This window comes from Vombatus ursinus, unplaced genomic scaffold, assembly GCF_900497805.2.
Source record: "Vombatus ursinus unplaced genomic scaffold, bare-nosed wombat genome assembly UNPS02014791.1, whole genome shotgun sequence".
Taxonomy (NCBI): Eukaryota; Metazoa; Chordata; class Mammalia; order Diprotodontia; family Vombatidae; genus Vombatus; species Vombatus ursinus.
In genome coordinates, this window is record NW_020954569.1 from 45,552,260 (window position 1) to 45,566,000 (window position 13,741).

At 34.6% G+C, this 13,741-nt stretch overlaps 1 protein-coding gene across 1 annotated transcript in view; it reads left to right on the forward strand.

The window, feature by feature from the left end:
• Positions 1 to 13,096, forward strand: part of CLPTM1L (CLPTM1 like) — a 33,927-nt gene extending 20,831 nt beyond the window's left edge. The window contains exons 11-17 of the mRNA XM_027869096.1: positions 1,439 to 1,489; positions 2,451 to 2,533; positions 5,061 to 5,095; positions 6,560 to 6,615; positions 6,747 to 6,791; positions 9,530 to 9,645; positions 12,213 to 13,096. Of these exons, the coding sequence (XP_027724897.1) occupies positions 1,439 to 1,489; positions 2,451 to 2,533; positions 5,061 to 5,095; positions 6,560 to 6,615; positions 6,747 to 6,791; positions 9,530 to 9,645; positions 12,213 to 12,297 (471 nt within the window). The 3' untranslated portion in view covers positions 12,298 to 13,096. The remainder of the gene's footprint in view (positions 1 to 1,438; positions 1,490 to 2,450; positions 2,534 to 5,060; positions 5,096 to 6,559; positions 6,616 to 6,746; positions 6,792 to 9,529; positions 9,646 to 12,212) is intronic.
• Positions 13,097 to 13,741: the final 645 nt, after the last annotated feature.

The window sequence follows — 13,741 nt, forward strand, 5'->3', positions numbered from 1 at the left end:
TGGTAAGAGAAGGTGATGGCCCACCCCCAACCTCATAGCAGTTTATACTATGATTTGTGCATATTAGTCTACTTTAAATTATATTGTGTATATCTTTTTTTGGTTAGACTATAAGCTCCCTAAGGGCCAGGGCCATGTCACATTTATCTTTGTACCTCTCTCACCACCTAGGACAGTACTCATTCAGTGTTCATTCCATGTGTTACTAAATTCTAGATAAAGAAGAGAGTATGTGTTCACAGAGACATAGAAATGAAAATGCAAGCAGCAATTAAAGACTATCTTGTTCATTATGGAGGATTTACATAGGGACTAGTGAGGAATAAAACTGGAAAGTTAGATTGAGGCCAGATTAGGCAAAAACCAGGTGAAAGAATTTGAATTTCATCTATGTATAGGCAGTAGGAATCTATTGAAGATTTTTTTTTTTAGCAAGAAAGTGATAAGAGCAAACTGGCTTTTTGCCGACCACATTAACATGATTTGAATACTAACATTAAAAACGAAGGAACCAAGTAAACACAAGTTGTAATGGGTTCCTATTTTAATGCCATACCTCATACCTGCAGATTTTAACTTTACTTAGCATGTGTGTGTTGCTTGGAGAGCCTGCACATTAGAAGGCCAGCCACATGCCAGAAGGAAAGCAGAAAACAGGAAGGAAGAGAGACAAACGTTTCTCCACACAATTCTTACTTGCTCTTGGGAGGATTATAGAAAAATGGAAAATGATAAATCTAGCTTGATAGTTCCATCTTTGGCTTCCAAAAAAGGATCAGCTCTAAGGTAATGGGGGATTTTCTAGGAAATGGAATATTAGCTTTATCCTAAATTGACACTGAGTTGTCTAGGATTTGGACAACTTTTGGACAACAGAATTTGGAACTTTGAGAATATATTTCAGCATTAATTTTATAATACTGGTTTCATTTAAAACTAGAATATAATAATGTTACTTTTTCATTTTGTAATAATTCACCATACATTTTGCTATTTTCATTGGCTGATGTACGTATAATAAACAAAAATAGTTATTAGAATTAAAAGAAACTTAAATCTAAGGATTGTCTAACACATGATAAAATGTAATTCATATGTTATCTTTTAACTTTCAACTTAGAAAAGCCACATCTGGTTTAAGATATACATGAATATGTTCTAATAGATTGTGCTTGAATTTTAGAACGGTGAATAGAGTATAATATTCTATAAACTGTGAAGAGATGATATTCACAATTATTCTCTAGTTGTCTTTTGATAATCTTGCAGCAAGTTATCTGAATATATACAGTACGAAATTTAATATGTAACAGTTTTGTGAAAATTGTGGGGTTTTCTCTACCATTAAACATCACTGGGTTTTAAGATATGTAACTAAATAGACTTCATAATCATTCCATAAATGAACTAATTATAAATTTTTTAAAATTTAAAACAGTTTGGAGCTTACAATGAATCCGAAAGGAAAACTGAGGAATATGATACTCAGGTAAGATAATGTCTTATAATGAGACTCTATTAGTGCACATTCAATCAAGGCGTCGTATCAGCAATATGAAATGATTTGAAAGGCTTTTTTAGGGGAGGGTTAAGGAGAGGAATAATTTAGTAAATAATGGTAACAATTTAAAAACAATTTTAATACCCATCAAAAATGCTGACTAATAAATACACTTTGGAAAATTTTTCTGCTTAAATGGCTATACATATTATCACAGACAAGGAACCTAAAAAAAGTAACACCATGCTGTTGTTTTTATAGCAGTTTACTTGAGTTTTAGGGTTGAGTGGAACATTGGCAGGTCGTCTGGACTTTCCCAGTGCTTTAAAGGCAAGGCCATCTACCTGTATGTTATCCTTGACAGATGAGAGGTTCTCTTATTTTAAAAATCTCTGAGGGAGATTCCATAATCTCTTACATATTCCAGTCTTTTTTCGTTGAAATTATATTAGCACAAGTCAGTCATAGTTTAGGTTATGTAGGTTTATATATTTTCTAATCCAATGCTGAAATGGAAAAATAATTACTATAACGTATTGGCAAAGTAATTCGTACAAAAATGGTCCCAGTGTTTGTGGAACTATTACATCTTTTGGTAGCTGTTGTTTGGGTAGCAGTGGTTTTGCATTTTGAATAATAAATGGCACTTTTTTTTTTTGGCCAAATAGAAATTTTTTTGTTTTTTTCTTTGTGTTTAGTGAACCATAACAAACAATTCAATCTGGAACATAAATATAGCTTGTGATTAAACTAAATTACATATCCTTTTTTCTTTGGGAGAATGTAATTCCACATGTCTGTTCATTCTTTTTATTTTTTTACTGTTTTGCCATAGATTGGGTTCTTTCCTCCTTAACCACATTTTCTGCTAGTTATATGAAATGTGTTTCAAATAGTTTCACATTTTGAACTCTTCACTGACAATCCAGTGTTTTTCATTCCTTGCCAGGCTATGAAGTATTTGTCTTATTTACTGTACCCTCTATGTATTGGAGGTGCAGCTTATTCACTCCTAAATGTCAAATATAAAAGGTAAGATTCCTTAAAGTACCATATTTAATACTGGTAATAATTCAGTAGAAAATTAATTTTGAACTAATGACTAAGTATGATGACTATTAACTTTGTTTTTTTTAGCAAGAGGAACAGTAAATTGGCATATAGAGGTAGTTGTGAATTTAAAACACCACTGTGCAATTCATCAGTAATAGTATTTTTCCTTACTAGTTGACCTAGAGATATCCAAAGATTAAATGGACATAGTTAACTAGGAAATGTTCTTTATACCTGTTTTCAAATGGTTTCACCCTCTGTAGGTCATGGTGATGAATACTCCATTGAGCTCTTGGTATTAACTACTCCTTCTACAAATAAGCCAGTGATGCATATAATTAAATTTAGGTTATTTTGTCTAAACCAGGGGTGAGGAACCTGCGACTAGGTCTTTGGGTATGGCCTTTTGACTGAGTCCAAGTTTTACAGAATAAATCCTTTTGTTAAGGGGATTTGTTCTGTGAAGTTTGGATTCAGTTAAAGGGCTGCACTTGAAGACCTGGAGGGCCACATGTGGCCTTGAGACCACAGGTTCCCCACCACTGGACTCTAAACTGTTAGACAGAATCAGAATTTTAGAGCTGGAGGAGCTCTGAGGGGTGATCTGGTCATTTTTATTGTTCAGTTGTTCAGTCACATCTGACTCTTTGTGACCCCATGGACCATACTGTCTATGAGGTTTTCTTGGCAAAGATACTGTATTACCATTTCCTTCTCCCGTGGATTAAGGCAAAGAGGATTAAGTGACTACAGTCACATAGCTAGTAAGTGTCTGGGGCCAAATTTGAACTCAGCTCTTCCTAACTCCAGGCCCAGCCCACAATCCACTGAATCACTTAGCTGCTCCAATCTGGTTTTGCCCCTTCATTTTATGATGAAGTTGAGGATTTAAGGTGAGGAAAATCTTTAATCTTAACAAAACTAGTTTTTCTTCATAATAAGAAAGGAGTTTTAAAAGGTCATCTTATCTGTCCCTATTTCTAAAGAACTCAAGTGAAGAATGCTACATATGTAACACAAAAGAATTGCCTTATGATTTGTAGATAGGTTAATTTAGAGTTTCAAAATATATTGAAGTATAGTCCTTTAACCTCTAGAGTCCAGAAGTTACAAGTCTAGACTGTAGATAGCTATTATGAATGATTAGGGATAAAGTGTGACTATGTTAAAATCATATTCTCACATATGTTGTGGTATTACTGTGTAAATAAAATCAAATATGTGAAATTAATGAGGCACAAGCAAGCATGAAGTACAGAATTGACAGAACTACAGCTAATTCAAACATTTCATTTTGACCAATTTAACATCTTTCTTCCTTCAAACTTTTTACCAGTGCTACTTAATAGGTAGTAAAATTGCCTGATCTTAGACATACTGGTTTTATTAAGCAGTTAACACATTTTCTGATTGGGATGCTTGTGACAAGAGCAAGAACAGAAGGAGCCAGGATAGTTAATTCCATGTGAACAATCTGGACAATCAGCCCAATAGAGAGTTGTCTTGAGAAGGATTTATTAAGTAATCCCGAAAACTAATAGTAAGCTCTAGGGTTTGTGTTCTAAAGAGCCTGGACCTACAATTATAATATGCCTAAGCCAAGGTTGGCAAGACCTATCTAGTCTTTAAGAGAGTTAATTAGTTTGGAGGACAGTGAAGTTATGCTCAAGTAAACAAAGCATCATTATGCCTTCTTTCATGATGGAGAACACTCTTAAGATTCAAACCAGTTCCAAGAATTGATAAAGAGTTGTTCAGTGACAAAAAAAAAAAAGACATTGGAATTTAGACAAGATTACCTAGAAAGGAAACATTTTCAGTCCAGTTTCAGGTTCCTATCCTCTCATATGTAGTGTAGGTAGACCTAAGTAATAACAGCTAGCATTTATATAGCACTCTGAGGTTTGCAAAGAACTTTACAGATATCTTATTTACAACAAGGGAAACTAGGTGCCGGGAAGTAGGTGCAGTCATTTGTCTCAAAAAAATAAATCATTTGTCTCTTGTTTTACAGAGTAGGAAACTGAGGCACATAGAAATTAAGTGATTTGTCCTAGGTCATATCTAATAAGTGTTTAAAGCTGGATTTGAACTCAAGTCTTCCTGACTCCATGTCCAACACTTTCTACTGTGCCACCTTAACAGCCTTACTAGTGTGAAAGGGTGATCAGTGGGGAAAGATGAGTTCAGTGAAATCAGAAGTTTGAATAAACATTGAAAAGAAAAGCCAGATTAGCCCTTGTTGCTTGAAGTTTTTACAGAATAGATTTTTTTCCCCTTAAATTTATTGTGTTATCCAGTATCTGTCATACTTCCTAGAGTTTTTATTTCATATTGAATATATCCCAGCAACCATCTCTATACCCCACAGCCTCTACCAACAAGGATACTTCTCCTGCATTACTTATGGTCATTTTCTCTGAATATAAAAAGAATGTTATATGATGATAAGTACAAAATGAAATAATGTTGATAATAAACTAATTTTTCTGTTTATTTTTTTAAGCTGGTATTCTTGGTTAATCAACAGCTTTGTCAATGGTGAGTCTTTAAACGTTCTTATTGTATATTCTTTATTGAGTGATCTTATTTGGCTAGATTTTTGGTGATCAAGTGTATAAAATATGTCACCTCTTGATTTTAATTTTGTAAATTCAGTTCTCAAAAGGGCCCAACTGTCAGAACTGCCCCTTCAGCCACTAGATTAGTATACAGCCAAATGTGGATGTGCAGTCCCAGGGGACAGTGTTTCAGGAATAGGCAGTCCAATTCCAAGGGCATGGCTTTTCTTGTAACTGACATAATGGACCATAGTTAAAAGTCCCACACATTTGTAACATAATTTCTATTTCCTCTATATATATCAAAAGTATATATAACATATAAAAGCTTTGAAGATCTTTTTTAAAGAAAATGTTGAAGACAAATCTCTGAAGATACTTAATCTTCAGATTAAGTATCTTTCTTCATTGTCATTTAATATTTATTCCTAGTCCTTTCCCTCATTTTCATCTGAGGTATTAATTTCAAATAGACCAACACACCTATCTGACTTTGTGTTGTAAGGTCCTCCCAGGATTTTATCCTTAACTCATTAAAATATCTCTAAGAACCTTTCTTCTTAGCCAAAAAGCCTTTTATATTTAGACTCTCCTTTCTGAGCTTTCAAAAGGAAGGATTTTCAGGATGTTATTTCTTTATATTTATCTACAACTGTCTGCTCTAAGATATATTCCTAATAACTAAAGTTGCAGGAAGTTATAGAAAGTTTTGATGCTAGTGCACTCTCTAAAATGGAAGTAGAATAACAGCTCTTTATCATCTGATTCCTTTTGCTGGAGCTGGTTTCATTATATCAAATTACTTCCTGCATAAATAAGACACTTGATGAGATGCAATAAATCTTTAAGTCCATTAGGGAATTACGTTGCTGTTTGTCCTTCGTTCTTGAAGGGGACCATGACATCAGGAAGGTGATGCCGTGACATGCAAGGGAATTGTATTCAAGTGAGGGATGTATGATGTCCTGATGAATATCTGACCACTGGACCCAGATGTCTCCAGAGGAGAAAGTGAGACTGATGACCTTGCACAGCCCTCCCTCACTCAAATCAAAGTCAATTGCAAGTCTTGTCATCATCTGCCTGATGTCATGGTCCTCTTTAAGAACGAAGGACAAACACAACAACAGCAATTACCTTTTATTTAACGAAATAACTATTTTGTGTAATTTGTTTTCATGGGACCTTTGATTTCATTGGTCTAAGAAACTTTCTCTTCCCAGTTAAAATCAGAAACTACTTTGCAGCTCAGCATTAGAAAGTTGACCAGAACACTAAAAGTCTAAGGGTTTTTCCCTGTCGCATAGGAAGGGCTCATAGGCAGGAGTGAAATCCACGTCCGACTGACGCCAAGCTCAGTTTTCTGTGCCCTGTGCCACTGTGCACCTCATGGAGTGTTGACTACTTTACAGACTTCATCAAATGTCTGTATTTTCTCCTTTAGGAGTATATGCCTTTGGATTTCTCTTTATGTTGCCCCAGCTGTTCGTGAATTATAAGGTAAGATACCAGCATGTTTCTATTCAGGTAGTCTCCAGGTTGTTTTATATTTTTTGTTTTTTTCCCCCCATTTTGTAACTCTCTTTTCTCTGTATGCTGATCCATAATATTTTTGTGGCCTTTTATTCTAGATGAAATCTGTTGCACATTTACCTTGGAAGGCATTTACATACAAAGTAAGTAAAGGTGTTATTTCTTTTTTTTAAGTATTAATAGCATTTGTTTTTACATCCCCTTCATTTCCAAACGTATCCCTCTCCTTTCCCCTCCTTAGAGAGCCTTGTAATAAAGAATATTTATTTAAAAAAAAAAAAAGCAAACAGCTCATCAAAACATAATAGAGTTTATGGCAGAGCTCCATACACAGTCACCCACATTTGCAAAGAATGGAAAGAGAGAGTGAAAGCTGTTTCTTTCTTTTTTTAATTAATTAATTTATTTTTAGTTTTCAACAATCACTTCCATAAATTTTTGAGTTTTAAATTTCTCCCCCTCCCTTCTCTCCTCCCTCCCCAAGATGGCGTGCAATGTGATATAAGCTTTACATATACATTCCTATTAAACATATTTTCACATTAGTCATGTTGTAAAGAAGAATTAGAACCAATAGGAGGAACCACAAGAAAGAAGAAACAAAACAAAACAGAAGGGAAAAAAAAGAGCAAATAGTATGCTTCCATCTGCATTCAGACTTCATAGTTATTTCTCTGGATGTGGATAGCATTTTCCATCATGAGACTTTTGGAGATGTCTTAGATCCTTGCATTGCTGAGAAGAGCTAAGTCTATCAAAGTTAGTTATCGCACAGCGTGACTGTTAACTGTGTACAATGTTCTCCTGGTTCTGCTTACTTCGCTCAGCATTAGTCCATTCAAGTCTTTCCAGGTGTTTCTGAAGTCCTCCTGCTCATCATTTCTTATAGCACAATCGTATTCCATTACATGCATATACCACAACTTGTTCAGCCATTCCCCGATTGATGAGCATCCCATCAATTTCCAATTTGTGGCTTCCACAAAAAGAGCTGCTGTAAATATTTTTGTACATGTGGGGGTCCCATTTGTATCATGTCCTTGGGATACAGCCCTAGAAATGCTGTTGCTGGGTCAAAGGGGAAAGCTCTTTATCTCGAAAAGACTACATGCTAGTGTATCAGCTGTCACTATCTTTTGGTGTTAAGCAAGATTAAATATAACTGAAAGATGTAATTCTCAAGGTTGCTCTAAGGCTAGTGGATCATTTGGATATATAATTTCAAATTTATGTAGCCAGTTTGTCCTGTGGTTGTAAATTTTTTAAGACAATTGTTATTTTTTAAAGAAATTCTCTACAATAACTTAAAAATCATCCTCCAATTATAGTAGTTGTAGAGCATAACCTTGATTTATAACCACATGATACCAAATATACATGAAAAGCTTTCAAACAGAAAATAATTATATAATTTTACTATCTTAAAAATTCTTCTGAATTTTAAATACATGCCCAATCTCTTTTAGGAAAGTACTTTTGAAATCTTTTTTTTTCCTTTAAAACACACAAATCAGAAATCCAAATAATCAAGTCATATACCTAGACAGTTTAAATTTCTAAATGTCAAGCATAATTCTGAAAGTTGATTACCATGATTAGTCATGGGACATCCCATGAAGGAAAGAATATAGTAAGACTTTGAGTTATTATTTAAAGTACATCTCTGAACAGTTTTAGAACAAGAAGTACTTTAAGTTTTTTGTTATGGAGGAAAATGGTGGTTTATTTGACTGTACCATAGCATCATTCTTTGGGTTCTTCAAAGTCTATAATGACCTGCTTTTACAGGAATTCACAGTATTACCTAGATCTGTTTCCATTCGTTCTGTTCAGTGGTGAGCACAGTAGTTCCTTGTGTCCTAGAGAGTGATTTCTTCTTTTTTTAGAAAAGATAGTGAAAGAACTCTGCAGTGTATCCTGATAATAGGTTAACTTATTTCATTGAAGTGGGGAAGTTTTTTCTGTATTTTGACAGTAACTTGTCAACATAAAGTTGAATTACATATTATATTTATTATATATTTCATATTTTATATATTACATTGTATATTATAATATATAACATAAAGTAAATTGTCTGAGAAGAACAATGAGTCAACTTAGTAACCTGTTGCTTTTGGATTTCCAGATGTGTTTTTCAGTACCAGCCCAAAGACTTTTTCTGTGAGCTTATTAAATAGATTACAACTTTTTTGATGTCTCTGGTGAAAACCTTACAAATGATCACCTGTGACCTATTGTTTTCATTAAACTACCTTTTGAACACCCCCTGCAAGCTGCTGAGTGATCAAATTGCTCCAATCTTCTCTTGGGTTAAGAAGGATTGGTTATAGAAAACAAGAGCATATCATATCCATTTGCTAGTTGGTCATTTTGGGATGTAATCTAACAGACTTAGGGGAACATCTGTCTTATTAGGTTTAGTCTTTTTGTTTAGTATGAGAACTAAAATTAACTAGGAAATTGCTGCTGATAGGCTAAAGATAAAGGTATCTTAGAATTTAGTTGGATACAACTTGAGCTACACCTTACTAATATTTTAGACTGTAGAGCACATTTTTATTTTTTATTTAACTTTTAGTCAGTGACAAGAGGATTTTTGTATTCTTGCATTCAGTTAGGTTTATGGTATGATGAAATAATTTTTACTCAAAACAAGTGAGAATATTATATACTAGACGAATAACAAAAATGTACAAGGAAGTGTTAAAGGGTAAAAGATATAGTTGTCAGTGCTCATTTTCTGCTATGTTATATATTTATTTCTGTTTCTGCTCACTGAATATTCACCTTAATTATTACTCAGTCCATTTCACTCAGGTTACAGAAACAAATATGATATCCAGTATTTATTAACCTGTATGTCCTTCTACTTTTGCAGGCTTTTAATACATTCATTGATGATATCTTTGCTTTTATCATCACTATGCCAACATCACATAGGCTGGCATGTTTTAGGGATGATGTGGTATTTCTTGTTTACCTTTACCAAAGATGGTGAGTTTTTTCACATTTAGTTTTGTGTTCCCATCCTTTGCTTTTAATGTACTGTTGTATGTTTGTATATGGGACTTTGGGCATAAGTGCACTCATTGTTCACTTGAAAAATGAGCATTTGCAAGCACTAGTCCCAATGTAGTTTCATTAGTTTATTTGCTAAGTCACTAGCAATTTGACTCAAAATAATTATGCCAAATTTAGAAATGTTACTTCTTCCTATATTTTATTTGTTTAGTAGAATATTTCCATTAAAATTGTGGTATAGACTCTGCATGTTAGGACTTATGAAATTTTTGTACCTTTGTGAAAGGTACCACATGCCCAGGTGCTGGTCTTCAGTTTTACAAGTTTAGAAATTTGATGTTATTAGTTCACTTGAGGATGTTTCACTCTAAGGAAACCATCTATATACTAAGCAAGCTTAATAAAAAAAAAAAGAACTATTAGAATCCCAAATTATCAACTTTTAATGGGAGTTACCAGGATAACTACTACTTGTCATTGAACAGGACACTAGAGACCAAACCACAGATTAAAAGATTGTTTCAGTAGCACAGAATTAGAGAAAAAGTAGTTGGATATTCTTAAATGAAGCCGTGGTAATAAAAATGACACATTTTTATAGCATGACTGCCTTTCATTCTAGGGTTTTCTGTCTAAATAATAGTAGTGATTATAAAAATCAAAGCACTCTGATATACTACAAGTGAGATAGTGTTCATATGTTCTACAAGGAAAGGCTCAGACCAGCTACTCCTTGCCTCCTTCAGCATAATTTCAATGGCCCAATCTAAGAGAATCTTTCCCAGCTAGCTGCAGACTATATTCCAAAGACTATAATCAGTTAGCAAGCACTTATTGAGCACTTGTTGTGTGCTATTGTGTGTCACTGAGAATACAGAACAAAAATAAAAGTCTCTGCTCTCAAGGAGCTTACATTCTTTCAGGAGAGAAAATGTACACATATAAACATTTCCATAAAAAATACAAGGTAATTTAGGGTGGGGCAGTAGTGCACTGGAGGGATCAGAAAAGACTTCTTGGCAAAGATGATTCTTGAGCTAAGGATTCTGAGAGGCAGAGATGAGGAGAGAAGGCGATGGAGGCCTGGGGGTCAGAAAGAAGAACCATAGAATCTCATATGTCCACTAAGCAGTTGGAGACCTTCACTTGGAATTCAAGAGGGAACAAAGAGTAGATATGTAGGTCTCAGAATCATATACATAGAAATGAACCTTGAACCTATGGAAGGCAGTTGATGAGGTCATCATGTAAGTGTAAGAGTGCGGAGAGAGAAGTGGGTTCAGGACAGGACCTTGGCGGGGGGTGATAGGAATGATAAAATCTTTTAAAAGGAGCTCAAGAAGGTTCCTATAGATAAGAGAGCCATTCCAAAATCCAGAGGAGAGTGAGTGTCTTTCTAGGAAGAGAGCAAAAGGTTGAGAAGAGAGTGAGAGAACTTGAAGTGAAGGCAACAAATGTAGACAGCTTTTCTGGGAGTTTGAATAAGAAAAGGAGGAAAGAGAAAGGGCAGTAATTTGATAGGGAACAGGGAATGGGTAGGGTCTAGTGAAGGTTTTTAACAATTAGGAGAGACTAGGACATACTGGTAGGCAACAGGAAAGGAGAGATTGAAGATGGGAGACAAGGGCGGAAAATGATTATGGGAGCAATCTTCAGGAAAAGACAGAGATGGGGATCCAAAGATATTTTATAAAGGAGTTGAACTTAGCAAGGAGAAACATCACCTCTTCCTTAGACATTGGATTAAAGGAGAAATGGGGGAGGGGATTATGTCTAAGAGTTTTGAGATGAAGAGAAGAGGGGAGCTCCTAGAGAATAGTCTCTAAATAAAGTAGGAGTTAAGGATGGCCGGGGGGAAGGGGGGTGACCGGAGGGGATATAGAAGGTTTGAGGAGAGAGGTTCTGTTAGGATACTGAGCTTTCTCTGCTCTGCTGTATTAATGGGAGACAAAAAAAGGGCATAATCTTTAGTTTGATTCTCTTACTGACTGTCACATTTGAATCTTTTTTTTGCATTCTGAAACAGAGACCTCATCAGTTTATGTTGTTAATTTCTAATAACTGATAAGTCTCCATAAATAAAGGTTATGGAATTTTGGGTTTTTTCCCAACTGCTGAAAAGTGAATGCAAGTTTCTTCTCTCCTGACCGAGGTGGACTCATTCCACCTTCTTTCTTTCTTTTCCTTTCTTCACTCCTTTCCTTCCTTTGAATAGTTATATCTTTCAGAGTGGTTTTTTTTTGTTTGTATTTTTTTTTTGTAGAAGAGCAACAAATTTAAACTTTGATTGTTTAAAAAAGTAGACTTAAATGAAAAGAACTCTATTATCGCTTCAGACTCCTGGATTCATTGGCGCCAAGTCTCTGAAATTTCACATTTTTAATGTGTTCACACTGTTTAGTTTGTACTGTAAGATAACTGGGAAATGAATCAAGTCTAACCTGCTGTTCTTCTCTTCCCTCCCCCGCCATGATGATAATACTTATAACTTAAAATGCCATATGGAAAAGAATAATTCTGTTAAAACTGTCTTATTTCAGGCTTTATCCTGTGGATAAGAGCAGAGTTAACGAGTATGGAGAATCTTATGAAGAAAAACCCAAAAGAAAACCCCACAGAGATTAATCATTGAAATAACTCTAGAAGAGGCCACTCTTGGGACAGCCATTGGCTATGTTTGTTGAGTTTTTATTTTTCTTCTCTAAGCAAAGAGTAAAGTTTGGATTGTCAAGTAACTGAGTATTTTTGGAAGCATCTCATGGATTTTCATGGACATTTACATCTTCTGCATTGCCAAAATATTTGAATGTTTCTCATAGATCTCTTGATTTACTTATTTGTCTTTGGAAAAGAGGCTGCCAATATTTATACCAGCTATCAGTCACTGCTAAGCACTTACAACTTTATTTTCCATAAAAATTTAAACATAAGTTTCAATCCCAAAGCTTTTTGGTGTTTCTCTTGTCACACTTGGTGGTGCATGACAGATTTTGGCTATGGAATACCAACTGCTGAAATAGCACCCTGTGCCAGTGACTTAACAGATATTAACATCAAATAGGCCAGATACTGTGAAACTCTAGCAGGGATAAGTAGCATTTCTGTAGGTTAAATTATGTCAGAACTTCAATTATAATCAGGGCTTTTAAAATTATTTTTATTTTAGGATTTAAATCTTCACCTTACATAAATTCCAGATATGTATATGAAATCATTCCATATTGACACTTTGGGATCAAATAGCTTTTTTCCCCATTTGGATTATATTTTAGTTGTATTAAAGCTGAATGTGTGTGTGCATTTTAAAATAAATTTTACTGGCTATTTTACTTTGCTTGACCTGTTATAAAAAGAGTATCATTCAGATACTTAAAAGATAAAAAGTTTCACTTTTCCCAAGAAATTAATAAATAATATGGATTTACTACTCTTTCATGATGTTTTTTAAGAGATAGATGTTTCAAAAAATTGAAACTAGTACTCCATATATATGTAGCACAAAGTTCCCATTCAGTTTTCTAATCATCTGGCTATTTACATAAAAGTTCTCTGCCCCAAAATATATGTTTGTTTAAAGTCATAAAGTGTCATATGCATGCATTACTTTTCACTTGCCTAAGATTTGTCAGGAGAGCCTGGATTCTAGCCCTGCCTTTGCCACAAACTAGTTGTGTGACATAAGGCAAGTCACTTAACCTTTCTGAGCCTCAATTTCCACATCTATAAAGTGGAGGTGTTGAACAAGATGAATCTCTAAGGTCCCTCCCAGCTGTAATATTATACAGTTATTTTCATCATTTTCCTAAAACATTATGAAAAACCCTCAATGTAAAAAAAAAAAAATACCCTTCTTCAACACAGTGTTTTTAAAAGAGGGGCAGGAATCAGTGAAAGAAGTTCACTCTGATCAGTGAAATGATGTCCTTGAGGAGCTCTCTTCAAAATGTGCCTTTATCAATATCTGTGTGTGTATGAATATTTGAGATTCCTGGCACATGCTTTCAGTAATCTCAATGCAAAGAGCATGGGGGGGGGGGGTCAGCTTTAAATTCTCTTTTCTTTGTTGTTC